The following is a 24,676-nucleotide window of genomic DNA, read 5'->3' as shown; positions in this document are numbered from 1 at the left end:
TTTGTTGTTATTTTATTTTACTTTTTTATTAAAAATAAATGCACTGTTGGTTAAGGGCTGTAAGGAAGCATTTCACTGTAATGTCTGCACCTGTTGTATTCGGCGCATGTGGCCAATAAAATTTGATTTGATTTGATTTGATTCAGCACCATGGATAGCGCCGTGATTGATCACTCCCCCCGTTCTCTCTTGCATGAGACTCTGTAGGAGGATTTGAAAAAGTCGCTTTTTGGTAATAAAGTTCTGATGTCCCCCACTTTGAAACTCAAACAAAGTCAAGTCATAGGCCTTCAGATGAGAGAGAGATCCCAAATAGTTGGTTTCTTGGTTTTAAAAAAACGATTTTGGCTAAAGGCGTCCACATGCTTCCCAGTCGAAACAGTTCGGAAGAGTTTGTGTATATATTATGATGACATTTTTTGACGTTTTTGTTTGTCTTCGACTTTTTTCGGCTGTTCGGGCACAAAACATTTTTTCTGGAGGCAAGCTGAAATTCAGAGCCGAAGTCTACGCCCCTTCGTCGGTGATTGGTCAACAGTAGGGATTCTTTAATAAAGTCTTTGTTGTCATTCAAAGAGAAACGACTTGTTTTCATGCACATTTTTTCATTGAGAAATACTGCACCAAACATCTTAGTTAGATGTAAAATTGCGCGACTAAGATCGTCAAAATTAATGACATATTTCTTGAGTTATCTTAGATTAATTCTTACTATTTGGAGGAAGTGTACACTGGCTACGGCGTCTCAAAACGGAAAAACAGCACTATTGCCGCTTTTTTCTCATTTTTCAAGCGAAGGTCTTTTAAGAGAGCACACTCGTTCGGTTCGGCTAGCCGCGTTAGGCTAGGCGCCAGCCGAACTGAAGCATGCTGACGCCTTAAGCCGTCCGGCTCACACACACCAGGAACCTTCCTCTTAAGCTGTTCATCCTCTACTTAAAGGCTGTTATCACCCCCTTGAGATGAGCCCTTTCCATAGGCTATAACATGTTACCTCTCCCGCCCCGAGTCGAACCAAACGCAATGCTCGGTCCCTCTGGGTGACAGAGATACACCCTATCATAATGAATCTGCTACTCACTATGTTGATAGACTGCATTTTCCCGAGCATACTTTCAACCCACCTCAACAACTCATAGGGGTAAGACAAATATACCTGTCCCTTTGTTCTATAAATCCTGCACCTATTGGAAATCATCTTGCCTCATGTGACTATAGGCCTACCTATCCCCTCCCTTGGCCGTAAAACATGTGAGATTTGGTACCCTTTGGTACACACACAGGCAAACACACACACTTGCATTTGAATGTGACAATCATTCATTGGCCATCTCCGTTTTGAAAACACTAGGGCTGCCCACCCAGAGCGTTTTGTCGGTCTCAGTAAAGTGAGAATAGCCTAAATTCTAGAATACCCCCTCTATCGCTTTAAGACGACATGTGGGAGGGGCGTGGTCAGAGACACGAAGGGAGTGAGAACGCGATTAACGTTGCACCGGTGTACAGCAACCCCTGACAGAACCACAGAGGATGCAAAGACATCACAGCTGCTATTTTACTCTGTAAATGGACTTCACTATCTTATTTCATTTATTTTTTCAAAAGAAAAACAATAGACTTTGGAAGAGTCGATAGGATCTATATCCTCTACATTTTGCCTGGTCCCTTTGTGGAGCGGATCCTAGCCTACCACAAGACAAGCCAACAGACAACGTTGTTGTGTGATGAACGCGCCCTTGTCTTGAACCTGGGGACCCGCTGAAACTGTCACGCCGATCAACGCTTTGTGAATGGGACGCATTTCACGGTGAGTTCTGCGTGGCCTATGCATGAGTTTTAAATTAGTTTCATTTTTTAAACTTCATTGTGGATTTTTTATTCCTTCTTGATCATAGTGCATGCAGCTTACAAACAGACAGACAGAAGCGCAGATAGGGGGGACCACGGAGGGGTGAATATTGGGAGGGGAGCCGCTTTTGTTATCATCAACCAGGCTACTTATTGTTCCCTCGTCAGTGATCCTCTGCGGTATTGAAACTAGGCTGAACTAGGGTCATTTCATGACTCTCTTTTTAACAGCTTAATTGGCCTACTTACCCCCTTTTCTATCGAGTGTAGCCTATTCCTCACATTACAAAGAACAGACCGTTGCAACACGCAAAGGTTTTGGGCGCTGCCGGGTGGCTGTTTATTGAATGCAACAATGTTGCAGAAATGACCGTAGCCAGTAGAAATAGTATCGTGTTACTTTGTTGCCTTTTCTGTAGCTGGGTTCTTGATAATTTGCTGTGTGTCTTGAAATCAATAGAATAAGACAGTGTTTTAGGTTTTCTGTTTGAATGCTCCTTTCAGTGGACTTATAGCGACTTTATATTGGACTGAAATTAATTTAGAAGTTGTGTAGCTAAAGGAAATATGGTGCGACTCAATGTTTTTCTGAAGGCAAAATGAACAGCATCGGTTGTATTGAAGGCAGTGGGGGCTGTAGCTCCTGTAGAGGTTGTCTAGACTACAGGAGCATGATACGCCATGGTTGTGGGTTCGATAAAATAATGTATGCACTAACTGTAAGTCGCTCTGGGTAAGAGCGTCTGCTAAATGACTAAAATGTAAATGACCAAAGTCTACGATGACTGTGACTCAGGCGATATCATTTCTGTTGGACTCCATCATACCCTGTTCACAAACAACGTCATCTCCGATAGCCTACCTACTAATTGGTTGCACCAGAGCACTTTTTTTTTTTTTTTTTTTTAAAGAACATGCGTTTGAGAATGGGAGAAAAATGCGTTTTTGCTAACTCACATTGATCACATTGATCATTAACCAACAGACATTAGATAAAGTGGAACTGCTTGTGACAGAATGGACAAACTGACCCTGTTAAGTCCAGAACTGTGCACACACACACTTTGTAGCAGACAGTTCACCTACTGTTTAGCCTCTCGTCGTGTGTGTGTGTGTGTGCGCGTGCGTACGTACGTACGCGCTGGTACACTGGTCCATTGGTCCATGTGCGTGCCATTCTCCCAAACCATTACCCTCCCAGCCAGAGTAGACTGTTGACTTGGCAATCACATATGTGTCAGTGTCATGGCATCAGATCAGCTCATTGGCTGGAAGTCCTCTACTGGTTGTGTCCCAAAATGCACTACTTTTGACCAGGGCCCATAGGGACGTATATAGAGAATAGGGTGCCATTTGGGATGAAGGCCTCTGCTCTGGTCCTCCTGTCATAATGGACCATGGGGTTGTGGTTATTAGGGCAAAACTTTAAAAAAAAATGTGCAACGGAAAATGAAACCAATTGTTTCTCATTGGACAAATTTAGGTAGTAGCCTACCCCCAGTTTCACTCAGGTTTCTTCCGTTTGGTTAAATCAAGAATATTGGCGGATAAATCAAATGTTTCAATTGTCATATTAAATGAATGGATCTTTTCATTTGTATTAGTCTGTGTTCCTGTGTGATAGCTGTAAACCGGTGAGTTCTGCCTTTCACCATGTACTGTGTTGGGGGGGTAAGGCCATGTCTTTCACCATGTACTGTGTTGTGGGGGGTAAGGCCATGTCTTTCACCATGTACTGTGTTGTGGGGGGGTGTAAGGCCATGTCTTTCACCATGTACTGTGTTGGGGGTGGGGTAAGGCCATGCATCCTGCTTTAAACTGAACTCTGTCTTAGAGTGTGTGTGTGTGCATGCACATGTGTGTATGGGGGGTTGACATTCCAGGAAATTCCAACATAAACTGTTATTTTCTCCTTGGAATGTCTCTGCGGACAGCAATAGTTAGCTGAATGATACTGAGTATGTGGTGAAGGGTTGTACCCTGTAGTTTGGTTGACTGATGTTGCGTTGCAAGTTCAACACTATTAGAAGTAGGTCTTTCAGCGACCGTGGATGCTGTTTACTGGGGCAACTGTGAAAAACTGTTCTGACAGGCTTTATCCCAACGGGTACCCTATCCCCCATAATGCACTGCTTTAGACCCTGGCAGGGAATAGGGTGCTGTTTGGGACATCATCTGACCAAATAGTCCTGTCTGGCTCATGGCACACAGTTCCAAGGGTCTCTAACCAACTAACTAGGTCCATGAATTGTGCACAGGAGCCAACCTTTGAGCTCTGATTCATTGGTTCACTGTTGCACAGCAAACTTTATATAACCCCTGTGATGTTGCCCCAACATCTACATTCCAAGGGGGTTTGGTGAGTCTCAAATGTCACTGTGTGAATACTGTGTTTGTTCCTGGGGCCCTTTTGTTTCAGGCCTGATCCAACATAATACTGTTGTGTGTGTGTGTGTGAGAGAGCGAGAGCGTACTAGTGTGATAGTAGAGTTTGTGTTCACAGGCCAGAGGAAATGTTTATTCACCAACCCCCTGCTATACAGGGTCATAGGGACGTCCAACTCTGACGTCACCCCATTGAAGTTGAATTTTAAAATGGTTACGTTAACAGATAAGGTAAGGTTTATGGTTGGGTTAAGGGTACGTGTTAAAGGGATACTTCAGGATTTTGGCAATGAAGAGTTAGATGAAGTCATGGATACCATTTTTATGTCTCCGAATCCAGTATGAGTTAAAGCTGCAATGTGCAACGTTTTCGACGACCTGACCAAATTCTCATAGAAATGTGCATTATAAATCTGTCATTCTCATTGAAAGCAAGTCTAAGAGGCGGTAAATCTGTTCTATGTACGCTATTTCTATTCTTCCTGTTCTTAAGTTTTTTGCGTTTTGTACACCAGCTTCAAACAGCTGAAAATACAATGCTTTTGGCTAGGGATAATATATTTTACAGTGGTTTAGATGCTACAATGATTCTCTACACCAGCGTTTCCCAAACTCGGTCCTGGGGACCCCAAGGGGTGCACGTTTTGGTTTTTGCCCTAGCACTACACAGCTGATTCAAATAATCAAAGTTTGATGATGAGTTGGTTATTTGAATCAGCTGTATAGTGTTAGGGCAAAACCCAAACCGTGCACCCCTTGGGGTCCCCAGGACTCAGTTTGGGAAACGCTGCTCTACACTATACGCTTGTTTTGTCACGAACTGAAATTAGACTAACTATTAGAATTTTTGCAACCAGGAAATGGCAGAGCGATTTCTGCATATTGCACCTTTTTTAAGAGGTCATTTTGCGAGCCAATGCTAACTAGCGTTAGCGCAATGACTGGAAGTCTATGGTACCTACTAGCATGCAAGCAGTTACCATAGACCAGTCATTGCTCTAACGCAAGTTAGCAACTTCTTTCAAACTGCATGCAGAGACATACAAATGGTATCCATAAGTTAATCTGAAGTAAAAACCTGTCCCCATGTTCCTCAGTGGAAAGAAGTGTACGTGTTTTTTTCATTTAGCAGACGCTCTTATCCAGAGCGACTTACAGTTAGTGAGTGCATACATTTTCATACTGGCCCCCCATGGGAAACGAACCCACAACCCTGGCGTTGCAAGCGCCATGCTCTACCAACTGAGCTACAGGGGACCTGAGCTACATGATGGGATCTGACAGAAAGTTCTGAAGTGGTATAATTATACAGTCCTCTACTCTCTCAGAATTAGACAGTCCTCAACTCTCTCAGAATTATACAGTCCTCTACTCTCTCAGAATTATACAGTCCTCTACTCTCTCTCGTAACAATACAGTCCTCTGCTCTCTCAGAACAGATGAGTGTCAACATTCTGATGCATCTAAAGGTACCATTGAAAGGTCAGGAAGAATACAGACAGAGGCATGCACACACACAGGAGAGTTTAGAAGTACAGGACCACGTCATTAAAACCTTGTTGCTGCTGGTTGGTTTAGATTAGTGTGTGTTTATTTGGTTACAGTATGGATTGGTGTGTGTCAGAGTTAATTTCTGTTGAGATCGGAAGCTCCTACTCCCCCTGCCCTTCCTGTGGGCTCGGACCTTTATGCACTCATCACACACACGCACACACACACTCCCCTGTACCGCCACAGTGTGTGTCAGCAGTAATTGCCATGTTGAGCTAACTGATGTCAGCGAACTTATCTCTCTCTAGTTAATTAGGAACATTCCTTTAGCGCTGTGCAGTGCAATGCAGAACACAGTTCCACAGCCATGGATGTGTTCCTCAGATGTTCACCAATTAGTCCAACCAATGAGGTCAAGTCCTTGGTCCAGCTGGTGAACTGGAAGGCCTAGCCTTGTGGTTTAGGAACTGAGGAACACAGTCGTTTTAAGGAGGAAAACTTAACTTAACCACCACAATATCTTACCTCCAAGTGTATGATATAGATTGCTGAGAATTAGAATGCATTTTAATATTCCTAATCTCCTTCACCCTTTACTGTGCCCTCTCTTTAGGGTGTGTTCTAAAAGCCATGGAGGGAGGTGCCCCCTCTGAAGGCCTCTGCCTGTTTACTTCTAGATGCCATGCTCAGTACCATTTCCTCACTCTGTGCAAGGGTTGCAAAGGGAGGGTATATTACTGGAAAATGTCGAAGTTTACCAGTAAACTGCCAGAATTGTGGTAACGTTCAAGGATTTTATGTAATTTTTCACAAGACATCTCGTGGCCCTTTTGGATACTTCAGATTACCACAGGTGTCTGTAATCATCTCTGGCCCTCTGTGTGGCCATGTAAAATATATAAAATAATGAAAGATGTACAGTGGGGAAAAAAAGTATTTAGTCAGCCACCAATTGTGCAAGTTCTCCCACTTAAAAAGATGAGAGGCCTGTAATTTTCATCATAGGTACACGTCAACTATGACAGACAAATTGAGAAAAAAAATTCCAGAAAATCACATTGTAGGATTTTTAATGAATTTATTTGCAAATTATGGTGGAAAATAAGTATTTGGTCACCTACAAACAAGCAAGATTTCTGGCTCTCACAGACCTGTAACTTCTTCTTTAAGAGGCTCCTCTGTCCTCCACTCGTTACCTGTATTAATGGCACCTGTTTGAACTTGTTATCAGTATAAAAGACACCTGTCCACAATCTCAAACAGTCACACTCCAAACTCCACTATGGCCAAGACCAAAGAGCTGTCAAAGGACACCAGAAACAAAATTGTAGACCTGCACCAGGCTGGGAAGACTGAATCTGCAATAGGTAAGCAGCTTGGTTTGAAGAAATCAACTGTGGGAGCAATTATTAGGAAATGGAAGACATACAAGACCACTGATAATCTCCCTCGATCTGGGGCTCCACGCAAGATCTCACCCCGTGGGGTCAAAATGATCACAAGAACGGTGAGCAAAAATCCCAGAACCACACGGGGGGACCTAGTGAATGACCTGCAGAGAGCTGGGACCAAAGTAACAAAGCCTACCATCAGTAACACACTACGCCGCCAGGGACTCAAATCCTGCAGTGCCAGACGTGTCCCCCTGCTTAAGCCAGTACATGTCCAGGCCCGTCTGAAGTTTGCTAGAGTGCATTTGGATGATCCAGAAGACGATTGGGAGAATGTCAGATGAAACCAAAATATAACTTTTTGGTAAAAACTCAACTCGTCGTGTTTGGAGGACAAAGAATGCTGAGTTGCATCCAAAGAACACCATACCTACTGTGAAGCATGGGTGTGGAAACATCATGCTTTGGGGCTGTTTTTCTGCAAAGGGACCAGGACGACTGATCCGTGTAAAGGAAAGAATGAATGGGGCCATGTATCGTGAGATTTTGAGTGAAAACCTCCTTCCATCAGCAAGGGCATTGAAGATGAAACGTGGCTGGGTCTTTCAGCATGACAATGATCCCAAACACACCGCCCGGGCAACGAAGGAGTGGCTTCGTAAGAAGCATTTCAAGGTCCTGGAGTGGCCTTGCCAGTCTCCAGATCTCAACCCCGTAGAAAATCTTTGGAGGGAGTTGAAAGTCTGTGTTGCCCAGCGACAGCCCCAAAACATCACTGCTCTAGAGGAGATCTGTATGGAGGAATGGGCCAAAATACCAGCAACAGTGTGTGAAAACCTTGTGAAGACTTACAGAAAACGTTTGACCTGTGTCATTGCCAACAAAGGGTATACAACAAAGTATTGAGAACGTTTTGTTATTGACCAAATACTTATTTTCCACCATAATTTGCAAATACATTTATAAAAAATCCTACAATGTGATTTTCTGGATTTTTTTTTCTCATTTTGTCTGTCATAGTTGACGTGTACCTATGATGAAAATTACAGGTCTCTCTCATCTTTTTATGTGTGAGAACTTGCACAATTGGTGGCTGACTAAATACTTTTTTTCCCCACTGTATACGATTTTTTAAAAATAATAATAGAATGACAAAGCTGTAAAACATGATCCTAAAAATAAACCATCAACTTAGTGAATATCAGTGGTATTTAATATGGGGGTTTCAGCATGAAATATCATTTTTTTTGTATTTTTTAAACACGCTTATTTATCCTACTATATCAATATGTCTTGGTTGTAAATGTGTTGGCGTCAATCTGGTGGCAGTTGGGAAATAGTAAATCGTTATGCCTGTGTGTCAGATACATACCTGGCTCTTCCATCTCCTCCCCTTGACCCCATCCCTCTCTCCTCCTCCCCTGACCCCATCCCTCTCTCCTCCTCCCCTTGACCCCATCCCTCTCCTCCTCCCCTGACCCCATCCCTCTCCTCCTCCCCTGACCCCATCCCTCTCCTCCTCCCCTGACCCCATCCCCCTCTCCTCCTCCCCTGACCCCATCCCTCTCTCCTCCTCCCCTGACCCCATCCCTCTCTCCTCCTCCCCTGACCCCATCCCTCTCTCCTCCTCCCCTGACCCCATCCCTCTCTCCTCCTCCCCTGACCCCATCCCTCTCTCCTCCTCCCCTGACCCCATCCCTCTCTCCTCCTCCCCTGACCCCATCCCTCTCTCCTCCTCCCCTGACCCCATCCCTCTCCTCCTCCCCTGACCCCATCCCTCTCCTCCTCCCCTGACCCCATCCCTCTCCTCCTCCCCTGACCCCATCCCTCTCTCCTCCTCCCTGACCCCATCCCTCCCTCCTCCTCCCCTGACCCCATCCCTCTCTCCTCCTCCCCTGACCCCATCCCTCTCTCCTCCTCCCCTGACCCCATCCCTCTCTCCCTCCTCCCCTGACCCCATCCCTCTCTCCTCCTCCTCCCTGACCCCATCCCTCTCTCCTCCTCCCCTGACCCCATCCCTCTCTCCTCCTCCCCCTGACCCCCATCCCTCTCTCCTCCTCCCCCTGACCCCATCCCTCTCCTCCTCCTCCCTGACCCCATCCCTCTCTCCTCCTCCCCTGACCCCATCCCTCTCTCCTCCTCCCCTGACCCCATCCCTCTCTCCTCCTGACCCCATCCCTCTCTCCTCCTCCCTGACCCCATCCCTCTCTCCTCCTCCCCTGACCCCATCCCTCTCTCCTCCTCCCCTGACCCCATCCCTCTCTCCTCCCCTGACCCCATCCCTCTCTCCTCCTCCCCCTGACCCCATCCCTCTCTCCTCCTCCCCCTGACCCCATCCCTCTCTCCTCCTCCCCCTGACCCCATCCCTCTCTCCTCCTCCCCTGACCCCATCCTCTCTCCTCCTCCCTGACCCCATCCCTCTCTCCTCCTCCCCCTGACCCCATCCCTCTCTCCTCCTCCCCCTGACCCCATCCCTCTCTCCTCCTCCCCTGACCCCATCCCTCTCTTCTCTCCTCCTCCCCTGACCCCATCCCTCTCTCCTCCTCCTCCTGACCCCATCCCTCTCTCCCTCCTCCCTGACCCCATCCCTCTCTCCTCCTCCCCTGACCCCATCCCTCTCTTCTCCTCCTCCCTGACCCCATCCCTCTCTCCTCCTCCCTGACCCCATCCCTCTCTCCTCCTCCCCTGACCCATCCCTCTCTCTCCTCCTCCTGACCCCATCCCTCTCTCTCTCCTCCTCCCCTGACCCCATCCCTCTCCTCCTCCCTGACCCCATCCCTCTCTCCTCCTCCCCTGACCCCATCCCTCTTCTCCTCCTCCCTGACCCCATCCCTCTCCTCCCCTGACCCCATCCCTCTCTCCTCCTCCCCTGACCCCATCCCTCTCTCCTCCTCCCCTGACCCCATCCCTCTCCTCCTCCCCTGACCCCATCCCTCTCTCCTCCTTCCCTGACCCCATCCCTCTCTCCTCCTCCCCTGACCCCATCCCTCTCTCCTCCTCCCCCTGACCCCATCCCTCTCTCCTCCTCCCCCTGACCCCATCCCTCTCTCCTCCTCCCCCTGACCCCATCCCTCTCTCCTCCTCCCCTGACCCCATCCCTCTCTCCTCCTCCCCTGACCCCATCCCTCTCTCCTCCCCTGACCCCATCCTTCTCTCCTCCTCCCCTGACCCCATCCCTCTCTTCTCTCCTCCTCCCCTGACCCCATCCCTCTCTTCTCTCCTCCTCCCCTGACCCCATCCCTCTCTCCTCCTCCCCTGACCCCATCCCTCTCTTCTCTCTCCTCCCCCTGACCCCATCCCTCTCTTCACCTCCCTCCCCTGACCCCATCCCTCTCTCCTCCTCCCCTGACCCCATCCCTCTCCTCCTCCCCTTGACCCCATCCCTCTCTCCTCCTCCCCTTGACCCCATCCCTCCTCCTCCTCCCTGACCCCATCCCTCTCCTCCTCCCCCTGACCCCATCCCTCTCTCCTCCTCCCCTGACCCCATCCCTCTCTCCTCCTCCCCCTGACCCCATCCCTCTCTCCTCCTCCTGACCCCATCCCTCTCTCTCCTCCCTGACCCCATCCCTCCTCCTCCCCCCTGACCCCATCCCTCTCTCCTCCTCCCCCTGACCCCATCCCTCTCTCCTCCTCCCCTGACCCCATCCCTCTCTCCTCCTCCCCTGACCCCATCCCTCTCTCCTCCTCCCCTGACCCCATCCTTCTCTCCTCCTCCCCTGACCCCATCCCTCTCTCCTCCTCCTCCCTGACCCCATCCCTCTCTTCTCTCCTCCTCCCCTGACCCCATCCCTCTCTTCTCTCCTCCTCCCCTGACCCCATCCCTCTCTTCTCTCCTCCTCCCCTGACCCCATCCCTCTCTTCACCTCCTCCCCTGACCCCATCCCTCTCTCCTCCTCCCCTGACCCCATCCCTCTCTCCTCCTCCCCTTGACCCCATCCCTCTCTTCCTCCTCCTGACCCCATCCCTCTCCTCCTCCCCTGACCCCATCTCTCTCCTCCTCCCCTGACCCCATCCCTCTCTCCTCCTCCCTTGACCCCATCCCTCTCCTCCTCCCCCTGACCCCATCCCTCTCCTCCTCCCCTTGACCCCATCCCTCTCTTCTCACCTCCTCCACTCCATCCCTCTTTTCTCACCTCCTCCACTCCATCCCTCTTCACTTCCTCCACTCCATCCCTCTTCACCTCCTCCACTCCATCCCTCTTCACCTCCTCCACTCCATCCCTCTTCACCTCCTCCACTCCATCCCTCTTCACCTCCTCCACTCCATCCCTCTTCACCTCCTCCACTCCATCCCTCTTCACCTCCTCCACTCCATCCCTCTTCACCTCCTCCACTCCATCTCTCTTCACCTCCTCCACTCCATCTCTCTTCACCTCCTCCACTCCATCTCTCTTCACCTCCTCCACTCCATCCCTCTTCACCTCCACTCCATCCCTCTTCACCTCCTCCACTCCATCCCTCTTCACCTCCTCCACTCCATTCCTCTGTCATTGTTTTCCCTCTTCCTTGTGGTCTTTCGGAGCATTAGCCACCTGCAGTTCTTATCAGTGTTTAAACAGCAGCACAGTAACAGGACAGAGGTCACAGCACATGGAGTCTACGTCCCAAATAGCACCCTATTCCCCGTTTTAGTGCACTGCTTTTGACCGTACAAACAAGACCCTTTGTAACAACAAGCCATAGTTGAACAAACTTTGTTTAGCTTCCAGGCTTATCTTTTAAACCCATTCAGGATCGCCCCATAGGCTCCACTAGGCCCCATAGGGCTCTGGTCAAAAGCAGTGCACTATATAGGGAACAGGCTGCCATTTGAAACTCAACCATAAACTATAGAAACATGTTTCTAACTGTCTCTCTTGGATCTTGACTGAGAGAAGAGGAGAGAGAAGCATTCCCTCTGCCTCCCCTCTGTTCTCAGTGTGGGAGGTGTGACACGAGCATGCAATGCTGATGACCTCTCACATACACACACACACACACACACACACACACATGTCAGGTGAGCGCTGATGGTGGGAGGTGATTGGTGTAGCAGCACTGTATGGTTTAACACTACGGCTTTCATTCACACCACAGGGTTGGTTCACACACTGCAGGGTTGGTTCACACACTTCAGGGTTCACAACACTCACCTCTGTGTGGGTCGAGGTGTGAGGAGAGACAGCGGAGTAACCAGCTCACACTGTGGTCCATATTTAGCCTGACTCTATATGCTCAGGACATCTGTCTAGCCAACAAAGGCCTGTTTTGTACATCATTACATAATTTATCCCAGACAGACTACAAAAAATTGTCAGACTCCAGCCACCCTAGTCATAGACTGTTCTCTCTGCTACCGCACGGCAAGCGGTACCGGAGCACCAAGTCTAGGTCCAAGAGGCTTCTTAACAGCTTCTACCCCCAAGCCATAAGACTCCTGAACAGCTAATCATGGCTACCTGGACTATTTGCATTGCCCCCCCCACCCCTCTTTTACGCTGCTGCTACTCTCTGTTTATTATCTATGCATAGTCACTTTAATAACTCTACCTACATGTACATATTACCTCAATTACCTCTAACCGGTGCCCCCTCACATTGACTCGGTACCGGTACCCCCTGTATATAGCCATGCTATTTTTATTTTTACTGCTGCTCTTTAATTATTTGTTACTTTTATTTCGTATTATTTTATATACACTGCTCAAAAAAATATAGGGAACCCTTAAACAACACATCCTAGATCTGAATGAATTAAATAATCTTAATAAATACTTTTTTCTTTACATAGTTGAATGTGCTGACAACAAAATCACACAAAAATGATCAATGGAAATCAAATTTATCAACCCATGGCGGTCTGGATTTGGAGTCACCCTCAAAATTAAAGTGGAAAACCACACTACAGGCTGATCCAACTTTGATGTAATGTCCTTAAAACAAGTCAAAATGAGGCTCAGTAGTGTGTGTGGCCTCCACGTGCCTGTATGACCTCCCTACAATGCCTGGGCATGCTCCTGATGAGGTGGCGGATGGTCTCCTGAGGGATCTCCTCCCAGACCTGGACTAAAGCATCCGCCAACTCCTGGACAGTCTGTGGTGCAACGTGGCGTTGGTGGATGGAGCGAGACATGATGTCCCAGATGTGCTCAATTGGATTCAGGTCTGGGGAACGGGCGGGCCAGTCCATAGCATCAATGCCTTCCTCTTGCAAGAACTGCTGACACACTCCAGCCACATGAGGTCTAGCATTGTCTTGCATTAGGAGGAACCCAGGGCCAACCACACCAGCATATGGTCTCACAAGGGGTCTGAGGATCTCATCTCGGTACCTAATGGCAGTCAGGCTACCTCTGGCGAGCACATGGAGGGCTGTGCGGCCCCCCAAAGAAATGCCACCCCACACCACGACTGACCCACCGCCAAACCGGTCATGCTGGAGGATGTTGCAGGCAGCAGAACGTTCTCCACGGCGTCTCCAGACTCTGTCACGTCTGTCACGTGCTCAGTGTGAACCTGCTTTCATCTGTGAAGAGCACAAGGCACCAGTGGCGAATTTGCCAATCTTGGTGTTCTCTGGCAAATGCCAAACGTCCTGCACAGTGTTGGGCTGTAAGCACAACCCCCACCTTTGGACGTCGGCCCCTCATACCACCCTCTGTTTCTGACCGTTTGAGCAGACACATGCACATTTGTGGCCTGCTGGAGGTCATTTTGCAGGGCTCTGGCAGTGCTCCTCCTGCTCCTCCTTGCACAAAGGCGGAGGTAGCGGTCCTGCTGCTGGGTTGTTGCCCTCCTACGGCCTCCTCCACGTCTCCTGATGTACTGGTCTGTCTCCTGGTAGCGCCTCCATGCTCTGGACACTACGCTGACAGACACAGCAAACCTTCTTGCCACAGCTCGCATTGATGTGCCATCCTGGATGAGCTGCACTACCTGAGCCACTTGTGTGGGTTGTAGACTCCGTCTCATGCTACCACTAGAGTGAAAGCACCGCCAGCATTCAAAAGTGACCAAAACATCAGCCAGGAAGCATAGGAACTGAGAAGTGGTCTGTGGTCACCACCTGCAGAACCACTTCTTTATTGGGGGTGTCTTGCTAATTGCCTATGATTTCCACCTGTTGTCTATTCCATTTGCACAACAGCATGTGAAATTTATTGTCAATCAGTGTTGCTTCCTAAGTGGACAGTTTGATTTCACAGAAGTGTGATTGACTTGGAGTTACATTGTGTTGTTTAAGTGTTCCCTTTATTTTTTTGAGCAGTGTAGTATTTTTTGGTCATTTTTTTTGGGGTATTCTTTCTTAAAACTGCATTGTTGGTTAAGGGCTTGTAAGTAAGCATTTCACTGTAAGGTCTACACCTGTTGTATTCGGCGCATGTGACAAATACATTTGATTTTAAATATAGAACATCTATTTGGCTACCAATGATTCATTGCAAATGAGCATTTCTTGACAGTGCAACATACTCCATTTGAATGACGGACCCTACTGTAAGTCATTATTGTGCTGTGTGCATGGTCCCACCCTGTTGGTCTGTGACGGTCTGATGGAGAGATAATGGGATGTTTCTCTCTGATGTCTTTGGGCTGTTCCTTTTCTAAAATGGGATGTTCAGCTCTGGTCATTGGCTGTATAGCACAACCCAGAGGCATACATTGAGTTTGGCCAGGTTTTTAGAACGGTTGCCATGTTAGCGCCTTTATTCTCGATATTTTGGTGATGTCACAATGACCCGCTGTAAATAAGCAAAACAGAGCATTGAATTTCAGGAGGTTTTTATTGATTAGTGTTCGGGGTAATATGTATCCAAGTTGTGGTGTAAACTAATTGTATATCTGCTGTCACTGGACGTCTTCTTAGGGTTTTTGAAAACGATCAGAAATAAACCGCGCAACGCGGAAGCGTTATCGATGATCACTTAGCAGTGGCTACAGAGCCTTGTCACTCGGCTACGGAGGAGAAAGTGGCGCTCTCAGAACCTCTCTAGATACATGTATATGAGCCTGGCACAGCCCAGCAGCCTGCTGAGTTACTTGGTGCAGTAAAGAACGACATCTAGCAGAGACCAACGGTCTGGTGAATTACCGGGACTAGTGGCAGATCTCTGAATGGTGTAATACAACACAGGCCACTGATGATGTCTGGAGTAGTCTGGGAACGTTCCAATGTCATCAATAGTCTAGCTAGAGGACTCTACTGTAAAGGTCTGAAGAAGGCTATTCTAGTCTGTTCTTATTCCCAGGTCTTATGTATGTCCAACAGAAAGCCCAACAGTCTGGGGAATGACTGGGATAAGAGGCAGATCTCTGAAGAAACCCAGTCTAGGACAACCAATGCCTGTGTAGAATGGACTTTTAGAACAAGCCTGCCTATTTCCAGGTCTTGTGGATTGGGCCATATGTGACCCCTCCCCCCATGTGTGTGCGTCCATGCATCCGCACGTCCGCCGTGTGCGTGTGTTGAATGTCAGCTCATCAGTATGCATGGTTCATCTTTCTGACATGCTCCTAGCTCAGGCCCCATAATTCACTTCTGGGTCAAAGGTCAGGGTCATGCTGAGTGTGTTGGGGTGTGGGAGGAAGGGTGGTTTAGTGGGAATGCGTGTCTCTCTCTCTCTACCCCCCATCCTTTTCGATCTTTCTCTCTCTCTCTGAACATAACCTGCATGTCTCTCTCTCTCAACATAGTCTGTATGTTGCAAACCATATTTCACTAGGAGATATTAAAGTATTTAAATCCCATAGGGGATTATGAATACTTTAGTACAGTGGAGACAGAATATTTAAATCTATGAATGTACATTAAAGTGCCGACAGAGACCCCAGCTGTTTCCCTTATCTGTGCTGTGTTCTGGACGACGTGATATGGATGTTGGATTTTGTCAAAGAGAGTGCGTTTGTGTGTGTGTGTGTGTGTGTGTGTTGTGAAAGTGTTTGTAAAGTCAATCCCCCAGTAGTGACCCCAGAGTTCCCACGGTCACTCACCAGCAGCCTTCTCATGCTCACTCACAAACACACACACACACACTGTAACATTCACACAGCCACATGGCTATTATACTGTTGGCTACAACAGACCAGGCCTCTGAGTCACATGTGATAAAACTGTTAGAGACGTCTGTGTGTGTGTCTGTGTTACATGAGAAAGCGCAGCAGAGGTATGTACCAGGGTCTGGTGGTTAATGTACCAGGGTCTGGTGGTTAATGTACCAGGGTCTGGTGGTTAATGTACCAGGGTCTGGTGGTTAATGTACCCACATTTGAAGTGAAAGTAAAGTGGTCTCGGTCTTTGGAAGTTGTGGTTTATAAAGTTTATTATAGATTGACATTTGCTTATGAATTATTCGCCTTCCCTTGCTATTTGTAGCTAGCTGGCAGCTTGGCTAGCTGGCTTTAGCCTGTCTAAAAACATAGCAAGCTAGCTAGCCTTTTTAGCTTCCCACTTCTCCATGTGAAATAATGATTTATAATGACAAAATATGCCCAGGTAAATATTCGTATACTTTCTGGTGTAACCTAAAACATTATCCCAGTTTGATATGCTGCCTGTGTATTAATTCCCATATCAACTAAAAGTAGAATGTCATCATGTTTTGGTGACAGAGAAAAAAGCACTTGTCTAGGAATGACTAGTTATTACTTCTAAACAAAATACCTTTTAGGGTGGATTCTTGTTGTTTTGGTTTACTGTTTGAACAGTCGCTGAGATTATATTTGGTTATCAATGCAAAATAGGCTACTTTGATCAATAGCCTATATATCCTATAGATCAAATCAATGAACCAAGCGACAACACTGTCCCCACACCGCGGAAGGAATGATAGGGCGTGTCTCAATTTTCAGGAAGTAAAAAAAAATATGTTGAATGCCGGAGCATATTACAAGGAGCCGCCCCTTTTAGTGATGAAAAACGAAAATTGCAATACTCCAAATCTTGAGTCTGCGAAGAGCTTGTAGTAAAGCTTAACACCTGGGTCCCCATGTTGGGTGCCACTGAGGCAGCGTGTGCTTGAGGCCTTAAGAGTGGAGGGGAGGAGTAGAGAGAGCGAGAGAAAGAGGGAGAGTGGGAGCAGAGAGAGGGAGGGAGGGAAGGCTTGCTTAGTTGCTTTCCATTGGACTACTACATCTTTCATGTACTGGTTGTTGTCCTCATATCATGCCACCCTGAAGCAGTGTCTCATAAATATACAGCTCTCTTTGTTTGGCATGCTTTGATTTATTCCTGCTTCCATTTTCTCTCCATACAAACATGTCAGTAGAGGATGCTGGGTAACAACAAACATTTTGGGGTATGTATCTGCTGTAGCCCCATGTGTTTGTGTGTTTTAGACCGGCCTATCAGCAGACACATCACACATGTCATAGAAACACAAACAGACTTTTATTTACTCACTACAGCTAGATGGATGTTCTTCCCATAACATGGGATTGGTGTTATTAGATCAAGCTATTTGGCTGACAACATATGTGCAGTCGGTGTCATACTGGTTTTCTTTGACATCAGGAAACTACAGATATGCTTTCACTATATTAGTCAGGATTTTTAACATACTATGCGGTGTGTACCAAGAAAAGCAAGTCAAGGCGAAGTGTGTATCTGTTCAAATGTAGTACTTGTGGTGAATATCATAGCGCAGTGTTTCTCAGTCTTTTTCGAAACCAGGGACCGGCAACATATGGCTTTTCCCTCCTCAGAGGACCGCATGTAAGAAAGAGGACATCGGGTGTAGATCAGGAAGAGGACATCGGGTGTAGATCAGGAAGAGGACATCGGGTGTAGATCAGGAAGAGGACATTGGGTGTGGATCAGGAAGAGGACATTGGGTGTGGATCAGGAAGAGGACATTGGGTGTGGATCAGGAAGAGGACATTGGGTGTGGATCAGGAAGAGGACGTGGTGTTGCTAGCATGCGTGCAAGGCTTTTTTGGTGAAGGCTGATGCCTTCTGCAGTGCACACACACTTGATGCCTCTGCAGCCCTCAGACATTCACACAGACAGGAAGTAGGGTCGTCCGCTTGGTCTGGTGGTTTGGTAATCACGGAGACAGAAGCAGCAGGAGTGTTGTTGCCGTGGAGACAGCAGCAGGTGAGGGCATTATAAACAGGAAGTGGATTGAGGCTGTGCCTCGGCTGGCAGTTAGAGGGGCGGAGCCTCAGAGAGGGAGAACGAGGTGGAAGGCTCTGCTGGGCTGCACACTGCTGCCTGCTACCAGCTACCAGGAAACCGCCGCAGTGGAAATCTGTGGCTTCCCCCCGCCACCCATACTAAAACTGAAAACGGAGACTTTATAAATATGTTATGAGAGCAGAGCTAGGAGGGGAGAGATCTGGAAGGAGGGAGGTGTAAAGCGTTTGGTGGTGTGACTGTGGAGCAAACAAAGGACAAGGTAGCAGCATGATCAGATCAGATCACATCAGATCAGACCAGATCAACACAGGGATTGGCAGTGGAGCAGGTAAGCACATGGGTTGAAGCAGTATTTGAGTGTGTAATAATTTGTGTACTATGTAGGTCTGTGTGTGGTACAAATATTGATTTTAAGGACCCTTATTAGGGTGTGTTTTTAGCATTGCATGTGGCATAATTTTCATGTGTGACTATCTTTCCTGTTTTCTATTGCACTGCTCCTCTCCTTCAGCTCAACACCCGAGGTAACTATAGCAGCCTGGGGTAACTATAGCAGCCTGGGGTAACTATAGCAGCCTGGGGTGACTATAGCAGCCTGGGGTGACTATAGCAGCAGCCTGGGGTGACTATAGCAGCAGCCTGGGGTGACTATAGCAGCAGCCTGGGGTGACTATAGCAGCAGCCTGGGGTGACTATAGCAGCAGCCTGGGGTGACTGCAGCAGCAGCCAGGGGTGAATGCAGCAGCAGCCAGGGGTGACTATAGGGGTGAGGTCAGTGCAGTAGAATAGTCTGGTCTGGACACTGAAGGTCAGAACAGTAATGCAGTAATGTGTGTTGTCAGGTCAGCTGCCTGTCAGGACTCATCTCTCTCTCTCCTGGAGGAATGCTCTGAGTGCGCACACACACACACACACACACACACACACAACTCCTACTGCATCATCTGCCTTCCCTAGCTGAAGGGCCTAGTTCTGTCTGTTCACTAAAAGCAGCATGGCCTCAATATTTGCCTGTTCCTGTCTGTTCCCTCCGGTCAAGGCTATTTCTCACTGGTTACACCACTATAGTGTGTAAAAGATTACAAGGACAGTTTCATGTTTTAAAGTAAAAGTAGAGATCTTTTGTTTTTACCCCTCTGGTCGAGGCTATTTTTCACAGTTTACATTACATTATGCGACTGTTGTGTCTAAAACGATTTCAAGGACAAGGACATTTTCAAAGTTTCAAAGTCAAAATGGAGCGTTTGGCTTTTTCCACCGTTATGTAGTATTAGAAGGCCACTGGCAACAGTTTCTCTTTCTCTCTGTGTTCATATAGGACTGGTCTGGGGTTTAACAGTTTGGCTCTTTCTCTCTGTGTTCATATAGGACTGGTCTGGGGTTTAACAGTTTGGCTCTTTCTCTCTGTGTTCATATAGGACTGGTCTGGGGTTTAACAGTTTGGCTCTTTCGCTCTGTGTTCATATAGGACTGGTCTGGGGTTTAACAGTTTGGCTCTTTCGCTCTGTGTTCATACAGGACTGTGGTCTGGGGTTTTGAACCTAAATTGCAATGCTTGGTGGCAGTATAATCTGCACTTTAAAAAACCCATGGATGTGTGCCAAATTGCACCATTTACCCTATAATAGTACACTACTTTTGAGCAGAGCCCTATGGGCCCTGGTCTAAAGTAGTGCACTATGTAGGGAATATGGTGCCATTTGGACCACATTTCATGTCACATTTAGATGCCAGAGCAGTATTAGTTATCATTCCAGGGTTGAACCATGAATGCTTATGCTTCCTGTAATTAGACAGATGTTTTAGGCTCTTAGATTCTTAGACGGTTATTGGTTTAATGGGAGTTTACATTTGTGATGGCTTTGAAACGTTCTTTTAAACATAAAATCTGAGATAGTTACGGCTCTTGTTCGATGGTCATTTCACTACAATAAATAATGTTAAAGGCACAATATAGGATATTGACTGCTGTTTTTTAAAGGTACAATCTGGGATATTTAATGTTGTTTACATTGTTATTTCACTGTAAAATGAAGGTTAAACTACAGATGAATGAGTTAGTAGCCTAAACTATCCTCCAGGACTCTGGGTTCTGGTCCTCTGCAGCACGGCTACCAGTATTACTGATTGAATGCTCTTTGTTTGTGTTCCTGTCCGTCTGACTGACACGGAGGGACCTCTCTCTGGCACCTGGGGGTGCAGCAGGAGACTGGACTGTACCACTGGTCCATTATAGAGGGGTGTTTGGGGTGCATCCGGAGACTGGACTCTACCACTGGTCCATTATAAAGGGGTGTTTGGGATGTATCAGGAGACTGGACCACTGGTCCATTTATAGAGGGGTGTTTGGGATGCATCAGGAGACTGGACTGGACCACTGGTCCATGATAGAGGGGTGTCAGATCTGAGCTTGTTTTTATCTAAAACACGTTGTTATTTACTCTTGTTTCAGAGAAATGATACGATGACATGGCAGGTTTTGTCATGATCACATCTCTAATGTTTCCCCTCCTTTTTCTTTTCAGATTGAGCCACCCTGGAACTGAAGACAAGGGTTATTGTTTCTGGGGACTGCAATGAGTGTGACATGGACTGACTTGGATTGGTATCTAACTTGAAGACGCTTCTGTCTTTTAATTAATTACAAAGAGAGAGATCTGTCCTGCTGGACTACCGGGCTACTGAGGTGTGTGTGACCTCAACCAGCCACCATGCCTATCCTAAAGCAGCTGGTATCTGGTTCGTCCCAGACCAAACAGCGCCGCTCCCGTATGGACCTGACCCGGGAGATGATCAGCGCTCCCCTGGGGGACTTCCGCCACACCATGCACGTGGGGCGCAGCGGGGACGCCTTCGGGGACACCTCTTTCCTCTCCACCCACTCTGGGGAGGCTCCCCACCATGCTGAACCCGATGCCCATCCCCACTCCCCCCGCCCGGGGCTTTTATCCAGAACCTTCCGTAGCAGCAAGCGCTCCCAGTCCGTCACCAGAGTGGACCAGAGAGACTTCTCGCTAGCGCCACCCGGTGGCTCGCCCACCTTCGTGAAGAACGCTATGTCGCTCCCCTTCCTCAATGATGAAAATGGTGACCATGTTGATGGAGGACACAGGGTGCCTAAGAGCGTCTCGTCCAGCCCACTGAAACAGCTACATGAGCAGGATGGAGGTGGAGGTACCAGGCCATCTAACGGGGCCGCTGCTGGGGCCCGCTCTCTGGAGCTGGATGAGAGGAGCTTTGGGGAGCTTACTGACCTGCCCAGCCCCAGCCGCGGGTACTACGGAGGGGGGATGAAGCATGCAGTGTCGGTCATGTCGTTCCACATCGACCTGGGGCCCTCCATGTTGGGGGACATCCTGGGGGTGATGGAGAAGGAGGAGGATGATCTGGGATACGAGGAGGGGAAGAGCAGTGAGGGACGGGCCTCTCCTACACTACTCCTGGGGAGGGAGGTGGGAGGAGAGGAGGAGGAGGAGGAGGGAGAGGACGGGGTGGAGGTGGAAGGAGAGGAGTTGGAGGAGGTGGAGGTGGGAGAAGAAGAGGAACCGGAAGCTGAGCTACTGCAGCTGCAGGAGGAGGAGGTCCCTGTACCTGTGAGTCCAACCAGCTCGGTAGAACCTGAGGTGGGAGAGGACGAGGGGGCACCCTACACCCCAGAGCCCTGCCCTAAACACCTGCAGCACCAATTGGATACCTGCTCTGTGTCCAGCTCTGCCTCTACCTCTGGCTCCGCCCACATGGTGCAGGAGAAACCAGCCGGCCAGCTCCACGTGGGGGATACGGACAGCGCCACTTTCAGCGCCCCACCTGAGGAGGAAGAGGGGGTGGGAAAGTTTTCTTCCTTCTTGGAGGACGAAGATGATGAGATCCGTGTATGAAACGAGATGTACAAGCTCAAACCATATACGGAGCGGATAAGTGTGGATTAATACAGATGGATAGATTCTATACTGGGTGGATATGGATGAGTACAGATGGATAGATTCTATACTGGGTGGATTTGGATGAGTACAGATGGATAGATTCTATACTGGGTGGATATGGATGAGTACAGATGGATATATTCTATACTGGGTGGATATGGATGAATACAGATGGATAGATTCTATAGTGGGTGGATATGGATTACAGATGGATAGATTCTATACTGGGTGGATATGGATGAGTACAGATGGATAGATTCTATACTGGGTGGATATGGATGAATAAAGATGGATAGATTCTATAGTGGGTGGATATGGATGAGTACAGATGGATAGATTCTATACTGGGTGGATATGGATGAGTACAGATGGATATATTCTATACTGGGTGGATATGGATGAATACAGATGGATAGATTCTATAGTGGGTGGATATGGATTACAGATGGATAGATTCTATACTGGGTGGATATGGATTACAGATGGATAGATTCTATACTGGGTGGATATGGATGAATACAGATGGATAGATTCTATAGTGGGTGGATATGGATTACAGATGGATAGATTCTATACTGGGTGGATATGGATGAGTACAGTACAAAGTCAAGTCTATAAAGCCCCATATCACAACAGAGACGTATAGACTGGATGGCTTACAGGGTGGTATGGATGACGTGTTGAGTTGATAATGAATGAATGAATTACTACTGTGGATGAAACTCTACTACTATAAAGCCCCATACTATGACAGAGATGTACAGTCTATACTGGGTGGATATGGATCACAGTGCAGCAGCAGTACCTCCTCTGGTAGTGTGGATGACGTGTTGATACAACAATAAACTAATACTGTGGATCAAACTCTACTCTATGTATAGTCTGGGTGGTCTGGATAGGAGAGTTCTAGTACAGCACCTCTTCTGATAGTGTGGACGACATGTTGAATTAAATAGAAAACAACCGTCTACTGCTCCCTCTGTGCTTCCTGTGAGAATACAAACATCTGGACATAGAGACATGTGGACTGGGATCTGTGGACTGGGATCTGTGGACTGGGATCTGTGGACTGGGATCTGTGGACTGGGATCTGTGGACTGGGATCTGTGGACTGGGATCTGTGGACTGGGATCTGTGGACTGGGATCTGTGGACTGGGATCCGTGGACTGGGATCCGTGGACTGGGATCTTGCTTCATGGAGAAAGGGAAAGACAGTCTGTAGGACACCGGCTCCTTCTGGATGAAAACAAACACCATCTGTTACATACAGAACAGCTCGCTAACTTCTCCCACACACACCACATTACAGCAACTCACTGTCTGTCTGTCTGTACACTGAGAGAACTGACATGGAAGAGCAGTCCAAGTGGGAAAACTCATGAATTTAGGAGACACACTTAAGAAAAGAAAATAACATTTGATAAACAACAAAAAACACTGTCATGACTTTATTAAGCCTCTGTCCAGGACTATTCACTCGACTTACATGTGTCATAATAATATGGGATTTTCTTAATTGATCATTTGTGCCATTTTTTATGTGATTTAGCTCCTCTCTTGGTCTGTGCTCCTCACTGCCTGTTATGTGGAACAGTGTTGGTGTAATCAAGTGGTCTGGCCGGAACAGAGAGCTACTGTTACTGCGGTGATTGGGACCTGGCTGCCTGTCTGTCACAATAAAAGGCTTGTGTTGTGTGTATCACTCCACCAGCTGTGATGAGACTTTGTCCATGCTAGAGCCTGCTAGAGAATTGTGACTAGAGCCTGCTAGCTATAACGTCTTGACTAGAGCCTGCTAGCTATAACGTCTTGACTAGAGCCTGCTAGCTATAACGTCTTGACTAGAGCCTGCTAGCTATAACATCGTAACTAGAGCCTGCTAGCTATAACGTCTTGACTAGAGCCTGCTAGCTATAACGTCTTGACTAGAGCCTGCTAGCTACAGTGGGGCAAAAAAGTATTTAGTCAGCCACCAATTGTGCAAGTTCTCCCACTTAAAAAGATGAGAGAGGCCTGTAATTTTCATCATAGGTACACGTCAACTATGAAAGACAAAATGAGAAAAAAAAATCCAGAAAATCACATTATAGGATTTTTAATGAATTTATTTGCAAATTATGGTGGAAAATAAGTATTTGGTCAATAACAAAAGTTTTGTCAATACTTTGTTATATACCCTTTGTTGGCAATGACACAGGTCAAACGTTTTCTGTAAGTCTTCACAAGGTTTTCACACACTGTTGCTGGTATTTTGGCCCATTCCTCCATGCAGATCTCCTCTAGAGCAGTGATGTTTTGGGGCTGTCGCTGGGCAACACAGACTTTCAACTCCTTCCAAAGATTTTCTATGGGGTTGAGATCTGGAGACTGGCTAGGCCACTCCAGGACCTTGAAATGCTTCTTACGAAGCCACTCCTTCGTTGCCCGGGCGGTGTGTTTGGGATCATTGTCATGCTGAAAGACCCAGCCACGTTTCATCTTCAATGCCCTTGCTGATGGAAGGAGGTTTTCACTCAAAATCTC

At 47.6% G+C, this 24,676-nt stretch overlaps 1 protein-coding gene across 2 annotated transcripts; it reads left to right on the top strand.

Annotated features, from left to right (window-relative positions):
* Positions 1-1,470: 1,470 nt before the first annotated feature.
* On the top strand, positions 1,471-23,249 carry LOC121551510 (cdc42 effector protein 4-like). 2 transcript variants are annotated; one of them, XM_041864205.2, is made up of 2 exons: positions 1,471-1,807; positions 20,755-23,249. In XM_041864205.2, exon 2 carries the CDS (start codon positions 20,941-20,943, stop codon positions 22,105-22,107), a length of 1,167 nt encoding a protein of 388 aa, XP_041720139.2. In that variant the 5' UTR covers positions 1,471-1,807; positions 20,755-20,940; the 3' UTR covers positions 22,108-23,249. The 2 variants fall into 2 exon arrangements, with proteins under 2 accessions (XP_041720139.2, XP_041720140.2); XM_041864206.2 differs by lacking the exon at positions 1,471-1,807 and adding an exon at positions 17,234-18,557.
* The last annotated feature ends 1,427 nt before the right edge of the window (positions 23,250-24,676 follow it).

The sequence above is a fragment of the Coregonus clupeaformis genome, chromosome 35 (assembly GCF_020615455.1).
Source record: "Coregonus clupeaformis isolate EN_2021a chromosome 35, ASM2061545v1, whole genome shotgun sequence".
Lineage (NCBI taxonomy): Eukaryota > Metazoa > Chordata > Actinopteri > Salmoniformes > Salmonidae > Coregonus > Coregonus clupeaformis.
Note: the sequence above shows the minus strand (reverse complement) of the source record. Positions and strands in the feature narration are given on the sequence as shown.